Raw genomic sequence first — 10,891 nt, 5'->3', positions numbered from 1 at the left:
AAAACCCGCAAAAATTCGATTTTAGGTATACAATTATTGACTAGCATGAAATACAGCGTTTTTATTTTTAGTATTTAAAAAGAAAAGCAATGCAACAAAAAAGTCAATATTTAAATAAGAGTGCTTCTTTTAGCACCGTTCAAACAGGGTTCAACAGTTCAATTCACAACATCACAAAATGTTCATAAGCAAGAACATTTCAGAAAAAATAAAATATTTATGCAAAATAAAAAGTATATAGGAACAAAAATGACTAGAATAGTTCTCACATTCATTATGAAATAATAAATCATAATGACAAGGGCGCCCATATGGGGGGTAAGGGGGGCTAGAGCCCCCCCCCCCTTTGAAATTAGAACTTCCTTCCTTTTAGTACTTTTTTCTTTGCAAAAAATGTAAAAACATTTCTTCTCCAGCCATTAATGAATAAGTTATTAAAAATGTCAAATTTTAATAACTCAAATCTGTCCTGAAATCAATTTCCACAGGGAAAATATTTGAGCCCCCACTTGCAACTTTGCATATGGACGTCCATGCATAATGATTTCACTATCCATAAATAAAAAATATAAAAACTGCCAAGCTAATAAATTTAGCAAAAAATGCATGAATCATAAAATTTTAGAGTGTAAAAGTAATTAAGAAAACATTCATATAAAAAAAACAAAATGGACTAGATCAAGTTCATTCTCTGTGCAACAGCCAAATAAAATGGAGTTGCAATAAGAATGAAATGTATACAAACAAATAACTATAAAATTGGATACGTTTTTGCTTTCAAAAAATGTATCAATGATAAATTTAGAATTCACACTCTCATATCTACTTTTAACAAAAAGTACAATTTTGCTCTAATAACAGACCACTAAGACCATGATTTGTTCATCACAATTTTTAATACACAAATTTAAGCCATCACGATGATTGGCGGGATTTCCGATCGACGGAAAGCTGCCATACGAAGTTATGCAATGAAATTTCTAATATACCTCTTAAACCTTCAGAAATCAATCCTTCATTATTTTTGCTTCCTATCAGTTCCAGCTGCCTTTAATTCACCCAGGTAATTGAATGGAGAAAGGTTCTTTGAAAACAAAATTTAATTTATCAATAACTTGATCCAGGAGCAGATACAGAGCAGGGGTGGGGCATGATTCCCCTTTAAATCATCAACAATGTTATTCATCCTTATTGTGTTCAAATACTTCATGGATTAAGTATTAGCAATTGTAGTAATATTTTCAATCTGTTATGAACTTTTCAAATTAAATATTTGAAATGCTATTTATTTTCGTTGCTTATGAGATAAGTGACATACAGTCAAACCTCCATATATCGAACTTCCACATATCAAAATTTTCTATATATATCGAAATCCCAGCAAATTTCTATTCATTACATAAAAAAATTGTTTCTATATATCGAAAAAATCTCTATATATCGAATTTTTTTTCGAGACATTCGTACATTTTTTTTTTCCACTTCAGACTGTTTGTCTCATGAAAAATGAAAATTAGGGGAGAAAATTATGTTCACTAAAGGTTGCTACGAAACTCATAAGGAATCTCGGGTTGAGGGGTGTGTAGATAGGTCGTTTTTTCGTTCTGGATTTCTTAAATTCCCTCAAGTTTATTTCAAATCTTAGTTGTAACTAGTAACATTGTAAAATCAGTTTCAAGTTCTCCCTTTTATCTGCTGATTATCATTCCTACTCTTTTTAGCTGCAGTAAAAATCATTCCTACTCTTTTTAGCTGCAGTAAAAATCATTCAAGTTAAGTTGATTGATTTTTTACTTTTCTTTCGATTACATTGTCAAAATGAAAATCCCCTATTGTTGCGGATTAAGTTGAATTGAAAAAGAATGAAAATGTATGAAGGCGCAAAAATGTAATCTGTTATTTTTTAAATTATTAACTTTTATTTAATACGATGCTCATATCAATTAGAAATTGAGTTTCATACACATAAATTAGTTTTAATTTTAATGTTTTAGGAGACTTAGGATAAAATAAGATTGTTTCTATATATCGAAATTTCTATACATCGAATTTTTTTCTGACAATTTGCTACTTTGATATATGGAGGTCTGATTGTATATGCCCTACTAGATACCTTATTCCTGGTCAATTTAATGCTTTTTATTGACACTCAAGCATTTTCAGAACTTTTTTTTTGTATCCAAAAACCTATATTTCTCAGAAATCCTCTCCTTACCACCCACCTAAAAAGAGTCTGTATCCACCTCTGTCTGAATCATAATACTTTTATAAAAAATTAAATAAAACTTGAAGTAGGCTACATGAATTTTTACTTCATTAGCTCTGCTTTTCAATAATGAATTTTGATAATTTTTGGGCGGCAATTCTCACAAACACAAAAGTAATCTTTAAAAAAACATGCCAATACTTTACCGTACATTGTCCATAAATATATAATGGTGGGATGAAATCCATGAGTTTACTTCTCTAACTTTAAACATTAAAAGCTAATGTTTCTAGTAAGTAAAAAAGATAATCTCGAAACAAATCTACATACAATACAGGTTATGATTTGTTAAATCTTTCATAATTATGTAGGGACTTGGTTGAGAGTAAAGATTTGGCATACTATTTATGATCGAGAGCTCGAAATTCTTCACACACACACAAAAAAAAAGCATGGATGGAAAATAACTTTGGATGCTTTGGGATATATTTTTCATTTTATGGAATGTCCTGCCAGGTAAGTTTAATAGCTCAACAACAAAGCTATAGTTTACATTAATATGATTACTAGGGTGGTTCAAAAAAACTTTTTTTCAGCTAGAGTCCAGGACACCCACTATTTTTTTTTAAGACTTATTAATAGTATTATGCTGTAAAAGTTTTAGCTTCTTACTCAAAATTTAAGAGGGTGCTCAATGACCCCTCAATTTAACATTAGCTGTACCATAGAAAATGCCACAAATTTAGAAACATTTAATTTCCTCAGCTGCTTTTTTAAAAATAATGATTTTATTGCAATGTATATGCATATTACTTGTGTATATTACAATATGTAGCATTGGTTTTTCAGATCAATGAACTTATTTAACCCCCCCTTCCCATACTTATGAAGTTTGGGGGAGGGGGTTGAGCACCATCTTTCAGTTGAAATAGGAAGCTAAAATTCTTCCAGTACATTACTATCAGCAAGTCTAAAAATATTGAGGGGTGTATCCTGTTAGCTTGGAGAAACTTTTTTTACATGTATTTTTGAACCACCCTAATGATCAGGGCGTACACAAAAGGGGGTTCTTAGGGTCGTCGTCGTCGTCCCCCCCCCCCCCCCCGAAAAGTTTAGGTTGACATATAAATGTTCGTTTGTATTTAAAAATTTCCAAAAAAAATTTTGTTCCGAAACCCATATGTATATTAATTGCATTAAATGCTTTCATAATAGATAACCCGACGATTTGAACATTATCACCAATAGCACAAAGCTCCGCATGAAAGTTTTAAAACCCGCCCCGAAATTATTTTCTAGTTACGGGCTTGCTAATGATTACCATGTTTAATTTTGTATCGGCAACAAAAACTTCGTAACATCCCACAAGATGTAAATGAGTATATTATGCTATTTGGAGATGGCCTCCGGAGGTATGGAACTCGATCGAGGGGGGGGGGATCATAGAGGGGTGCCTCAGTCCTGCTTGGTGTCCTTGCCGGCGATGGCGTCAGTCCTGAAAGACTCTCTCTGACAAGCGGCGTTCTTCCGTTCCTTCTTCCGCACCTGAAGGTAGACGATGAGGCGACAACCCAACATCAGGGCAAAGACGATAGAAGGTGCAGTGCGCTCAAACTTGTCTTCCAGAATGGTGTGAGTATAAAAAGCACCCAGCATCAAGACCAAGAGAACCACGTTAGCTATCTGCTTGACGACACCTACAAGAAATACACGGTTCGTACTCAATTTCAGAAATAAAATGAAGGAGTTTTGGAAGAGTAAAATGAGATTTTGAAGAAGTACTAATGGGCTGCCATAAAATGATGTTTAATCCTTTTTCAACATATTTGCAGGGCCTGATTAATGCATGGTCCAGCGGGTCCATGGACCTGGGCACCACAATTTTAGGGGCACCAAAATAGGGTAAATTTATTTCTGCACTTTGCAAACAAGAGGTAAAATCAGTATGTTTTCAACAGCATTATTGCTGTAGAAATTTCTCAACCAATACCTTTCTTGCAAAGAAAGCGAAGTATCTAGTAGTAAAGGGCAGTACAGTAGTTTCCCTGATCTGTCGCCACCCTGATCAAAAATCACAGCTACACATATTTGGAAACTGACTTTTCAAAACCAAGAGCGGTCCCACATCTGAACCCTTAGAAGGACGGCCTGCCTCGAGTCACAAATATCCCTCCATCACATAAAATATCAAACATCCCAAAACTTATTGTATCCTCGTCCCTGTAAAATCGCAAATATCTTAAAGCAAATCTTTATCTTCTTTCTCCTGAAACCAAATACAGTTAACTCCCGTTCCACCGTGATCCAACTTACGCGAAATGGCTATAACGCGAGTTTTTCGGGAGCAAAGAATTTTAGAGCTAAAGCGAATATCTCGCTCTCGACACAAAGAGATTTGGAAAGGAATCGCGATGCTAAGTTTCAGCTTTGTTATTCACTATTAAACATTGACTTCGTGAATGTACTTTCATTCTTTCAGCATCACTGACTGCGCAAGTTCCCACACTGCACTATAAACATAGCTTTATTAGTGTGTATAACACAACACTCGTCATTTTTCATTTATTTATTCTAAATATGAAAGGTGAGGAAATATTGTAGCACCTAGGCACGCTGTTTCATCTGAAGTTTGAAGATCGAAACAAAAAGTGAAAGTTTGCGACAATTTAAGAAAAGGTCAAGATTTTTTATACCCTTGTACAACTAGAAAGTGGGTCGAAGGTAGCACGACACTTAGGTAAAAGTGAATCTTTCATACGTATAATTAAAAGTCAAGAGAAGGAAATCCATATAAGTCTAGACCTTAGTTTTAAGATGAAGCTTGCTTAGTAGTGTTTAAGCAAAATGCAAACATTATGAAATTGGAATCTGCTCTTATATTGTAGATTATAGAGATCTTAAAAGAGGGGTGTTACCACAGATGTAAATGTATAAAAGTAAATGCGAAGCTAATGTATTTAAAAATATATTAGAATGACAATTAGATTGCACAGCATAAATCATCATCTTCAATTTTTAAGTTATAAATGTAACTTATTGTATCTACTGTACAACTCTTACAGTGCAGTGTTTCAATAATGCAGCTTTTTAAAAAATACTGTAAAAATTCAGCTCTATATATAACAAATGGTCTAAAAAGTTTAAAAGGTGTTTAAAAATGTCTAGAATGATTGGGTATGTAAATTAAAAAGTCATATTCACAACACTCTTGCACGAGGAGCCTTGGAACGCATCCCTCGCGTAAGTTGGGATCCGACTGTACCACAAAACTCACCTGGTATGAATATGAGAACAGCACCACAGAGAACCTCCATCCACCCTACCACGACTCGGAAATATTTGGAGGGCATCTTGATGCCTAGGGTCTTCGTCAATGGGAACACCTTGGCATACTGTACAAAGTTCCTTCTCTGAAAAAGAAAGAAATGGAGTCTAGATGAATCAAAACTAGAAAAACCACCAAGAAAAATTACTTAGGAGTCAGGATAGAGGACTCAAGTAAAATTTTCTAAAACAGGGATATACTAGATATACAGTAGAATACCTTTATAACTCCGACCTATATAACGCAATTCTCTATAAACCGCACAACTTTTCAGAAATAAACAATAGGTTTTGAAGTTTAAAAAATCGCTCTGTTTTGCATTGCAAACATAAAAAATGTTAGGCAAATTAAATTTCGAAACAGTTTATCTTTCAATCATAATTCAAAGCTTCTAAATGAAAATTATTATTCATAGTAAAAAGAAAATACCAGATGGCTCTTGAAAATGCAGCTGTTACGCAACCCATGAACCTACCACAAGTACAAGATAATTCATTTTCATTTGATTATGAAACATATTTATTTGTGAATAACTAATTCTATAATTAGTGCTTTACTACTCATTGCTGATAAAACCCACTCTGAAGTGCTAATATAGATATATTCTGAATATTAGTTTCAAAATTTGTGAAAGGACCTATATAACGCCAAAACCTGTATAACGCAAAAGCTCTGGTCCCAAGGTGTGCGTTATAATGGTCTTCTACTGTATTGCTCAATTGGAAGAAGTGCCACAATACAAAAAAAGGAAATTTTACAGGCGATGCATTTGAAGTTGAACTCTTCAGGCAATTTGCATTAAGAGAAATAAGTTTGCTGAGCTCTCCAGTGGTTAATATTAAAACAAAAAATCTGTCATTATTTTCCAAAGAAGATAACATCCTTTGAAGACCTTTGGGCAGTTCTCAAAAGGTGGGAGCAAACACAGACTTCAACTTTGAAGCTTCAACACCAAATAATTTTCATTTTAATTTACTCTAAAATTTTTGAGGTAAATTATAATGCTGTATAGAGACATGAATTGACATAAATTATGGAACAAAAGCTCTTCAAATGCCCTTAAAAAATATTTTCTTTGCTAAATGGCACAATTTTGGACACACCAAAACGTTAACTGAGCAAATGTACCATTAAAAAATATTTTTTATAATTATTTCCATACGTTTCAAAAAACAATTAAAGGTATAAATCTTACACTGAATAATTTTTTGTTAATATTTTACACAAATAACAAAAGTAAAGACAGATTATTTACTTTGTAAACGATTTTAGAAAAAAGTAAGTTTGAAATTTGATGCATGTCCAAAAGTTACGATCTTTACAATGCTATTATTTGAGAACTAAGTATATGATTTTTTCGTTTTAAAGGTATTTATCGATACTCAGAATCAGTTTCTAATTGTTTAAAAGTGTTTTCATAAGCTTTTATGCAGTATCTTAGAAGAAAAATAATTTTTCTTAAACATACATGTGAGATGTCCAAATGGCGTTACGATCTTGACGCCGATAATTCTGTCCGTTTATTTATAATTTTTTTATAATCCACTGTCTTCTAACCTCAATAAAAAAGGTTATTATGATGTTATCTTCTTTAATCCATTGGTATTTTGCATAATTAATACGTTACACATTGAACAATACATAAATTACTGTAGAAACATGTTTGGTTATGATCGTAACAAAAGCCATTTTGCGCGAAAATCGCCAAGCAAACCTCCGTTAGCGACAACACAGTATACGATAAGCTAAAGGTTACCAGACGGGAATTCCAGTTTGACCAGATGTAGTTAATCGTCAGCTGCACCAGTTTTGGCGACTTTATCACCTGCCCTAGCATTTTTTTTTTTTTTTTTTTTGCCGTCGCTTTTATTATTTTAGAATTTTTTTTTCCTCTTCTTTCTTTTGGAAACATAATTTAACGATCTCCAAATATAAATACGAATTTCTTTTTTCAATATTTTTTTTAGACATCGTTTTAATTCTTATGACATTAGAAAAAATATTCATTATTAAAACTGATGTTGACTTTTACAACTGACAACAATGACTTTTTACATTCTTTCTTAAAGCATATTTTGTTTATTTTTCCTTTAAAAATATATATGTCGTATTTATTTGTCTCTATTTTTATTCCTTATTTGTCAGAATAAATCAAACTACAAGTTTGTATCATTATTTCCATGAAGCTTTTTTCTACCTTTCATCAACTTCAAAATCATTCCAAAACTTTATTATATGTAAAGAGCAGTATGTATAGCCATTCAAGTACTTCATTAATATCCTCTTTATCATTAAATTGCAAAATTCAAAACGTAATAAATAAAATTTTCATTGGAAAAGTTTAAAATCAGACTAACAGTTGTCAAAAATGGTGAAACTTACGTTATGATGATGTCCAAAATCTGTTACCTACAGGACAGCAATGTCCAAAATCTGTTACCTACAGACTGCTAATTTAATTTGCTAATTAACAATTTTTACAAATACCTGCTGTCTTTTCATGTTCATATATTGTGTTCTAGGTATGCATACTATAGAATAAAAGCAAAATTGATATCAAATTCGAAAATTTTTGAAATTGCTCAAAGTTAACTTTTTTGTTCCCACCTTTTGAGAACTGCCCCTTTAAGCAAATTAGAAAATTTAAAATTTTATATTGTGGTACTCTTTTTCCAAACGAGCGATACACAGAAAGAAAATGAGGTGCTTGCAAAAAATCACAGACAGGTTTGGCCAGATCGTTTTTTCCCTTATACAAATAAATTTATTTCTACCCAACTAACGTAAAAATTAAACAATTGAAACTTGTTCTAAAGGGTTGCAAGAATTTCAAATTCAAAAATAGGGAGGGTTACGTATTTTTGGGTCTTCTTAAAAAGATACAAAAATACCAGAAAAAATTGCATGAGCATTGATTTAACTTCTTTAAATCGTAATATATGTAAGAATAATTGGAAATCTATCACTATATATCAGAGAGAATCTTTAAAGAACAAAATCAAGCTATCAGAAAACACTTTTGAAATATTGTTGGAAAGTAGTACTTTTAATCATAAACAAAGGAAAAGATTAGTAATGGTACATAAAAACTTCAATCTTTCTTTAACTATGATTTTCAAGATCAAATTTTAAGAATTAAGTTTCTACAGTACTAGCAAAACATTTCGCCGGTTGCTAAGATTCAACAAATTTATTAAAATACTTTTAGATTATTCACGAAAATTTTTCATTGATACTAGAGTGTAATTCAGCTACGAAATACTCGTAGAAAGTTGAAAAGAAAATCGTATAAAATAATAGTTTAAAAAACTAAAAAAAACGCGCTTTTGTAGCAAAATGAACTAAAAAGTGAAAAATAATCTTTGGATGATAGTAGTTGACCAATCACTTAATTTTATTGTAATACAAAAAAGCGTGAGGTGCTGTCTATTTACATTTTTGCTTGGACAACAAATGGAAGAAATTAAAGACAACTGATAAGAAGCCCCCCACGCTTTTTTGTATTACATTAAAATTAAGTGATTGGTCAACTACTATCATCCAAAGATTATTTTTCACTTTTTAGTTCATTTTGCTACAAAAGCGCGTTTTTTTAGTTTTTTAAACTATTATTTTATTTTTCTGTTTTTTAGTCTTATGTTGGAGAATTATCAGACGACGAAATTATTTATAAAACGAGTGCGAGGTAATATCTTAACGTTAAGACAAGGACACCCCGATGGGAAGCTACTGTGAGTCATCAATGTATGTTTGCGGAAATCATATTTATCTTATACATATAAAATCTGAGTATCTATCTATCTATGTCCAAGCTTCTTCTCCCGAACGACAGTGAACTGACCATCGAACCAGGTATCGATGGATTCGTCATCTTCCCGTCTTCATGTTTGGCTATTTAACATAATCCTCCGATAATAATTAGCGGAGATATCAATTAAAAACTATTAATTATGACTCTTAGATTTCAAAATCAAATCCCTATTTTTCGAAGGCTTTCCTCCATTCAAATTATTATTCAGTGCTTCATCTCAACTTTCCATAACAATGCTTTATTAAAATGTATAGCGGGTGAAGAAAATCATTGAGATGAAAGATCTGTTGCCATTTTTTTTCTCGAATATGAACAGGTAAAATTCTTGTTTTTATTTTGAGGCTTTTCCTGTAATCAGGGGATTTAAAATGTTTACTTTTTTTTTGGGGGGGGGGGGGGTTCCGCAATCTGCCGCAAAATTTCAGTGACTTTTTTTTTTGGTTCAAGCCTGAGTGTTGAACTCGCGTCACTTGATATAACTTTTATTTTCGAGGTGGACCGTGCAAAGCCGGGCGACGCAGCTAGTATTACTTTGAAAATTTGAGATGCATTTGAATAAAAGTTTGTTCAACAATGGTCTGATCAGCAATGAATTTCCAATTGAAGGCTCACCTAAATTTTGGCATGAAATTAGTTAAAAACAATTATATTTCATGTTCTAATTACCTTGGAACATTGGAACAAATTTTGTCTGATGCAGAAAAATTAAAGGTTTTTGTAGATATTTTGAAATAATTTTTGCGAGCATTTTTTAATGTATTTTTTTAAATTTTTCCTTTTTTACATTGTTGGATTTATGCCAAAATATTGTTTAAAATTGGAGGAAACTAACAATTAAAAGAGTTAATTAATTAATTTGATTATAGAATATTGCATTGTCATCGGGTCTGAGGTCGCGTGCCAAATTTCAAAAGAATCCGATCGCAGGAAGTGGACGAAATTTGAGCTGCAAGATTCCATTACAAGATACAGACATACATACATACATACATACAGGTGAAGCTAATAAAAGCGTGTTAAAAATAGTTCAATTTTGTTAACTCCTTAGAAGGAAAGAAAAAAATTCATTAAAAAATGCTAGCGGGTTTTTTCTTTCATTGAAATACTCACTATTTCCCTATGCATTTCTTTGTTTATTTTAGGAGAAATCTTCATAGAACCTACGAGAATAAAAAAAAGTCCTAAAAATATTGAAAGCGTTGTTAAAACGATAGAACCCATGACATAACCTAACTCCTGTTCAACTGTCAAGGAACAGACATCTCTCCTTCAGCGATGCAAGAAACACAACGCTAAGGTTTTGCTACGTGATTGGTTAATTTGCAAAATCGATTACGATATTATTGTGCTGACATGATATACAAATCTTGGAGGAACATTGAAGGCTTTTCAGATAGATCCTTTCTGAACTGTGTAGGAGACTTTGATTTAAAAACAGCAACTATTGTGGTGAAATGCCATGCTTATCCACTTAAAAGTAAGGTAACTTCATCCAAAAATGAAGTAGGATATTTTACCCAAAATTGATGATTTGACGATCAAACGTCCC

The 10,891-nt window shown here is 32.1% G+C and overlaps 1 protein-coding gene across 1 annotated transcript; it reads right to left on the bottom strand.

Moving 5' to 3' along the window:
* Positions 1-3,661: 3,661 nt before the first annotated feature.
* LOC129216272 (novel acetylcholine receptor chaperone-like) lies at positions 3,662-10,563 on the bottom strand. Its single transcript, XM_054850477.1, has 3 exons — positions 10,453-10,563; positions 5,481-5,616; positions 3,662-3,903 (listed from the first exon to the last, which is right to left on the bottom strand). The coding sequence occupies exons 1-3, from the start codon at positions 10,561-10,563 to the stop codon at positions 3,662-3,664; spliced, it is 489 nt and encodes a 162-aa protein (XP_054706452.1).
* Between the last annotated feature and the right edge of the window lie 328 nt (positions 10,564-10,891).

The sequence above is a fragment of the Uloborus diversus genome, chromosome 2 (genome assembly GCF_026930045.1).
Source record: "Uloborus diversus isolate 005 chromosome 2, Udiv.v.3.1, whole genome shotgun sequence".
In the NCBI taxonomy this organism is placed as follows: domain Eukaryota; kingdom Metazoa; phylum Arthropoda; class Arachnida; order Araneae; family Uloboridae; genus Uloborus; species Uloborus diversus.
This window is presented reverse-complemented; position numbering and strand designations above follow the sequence as displayed.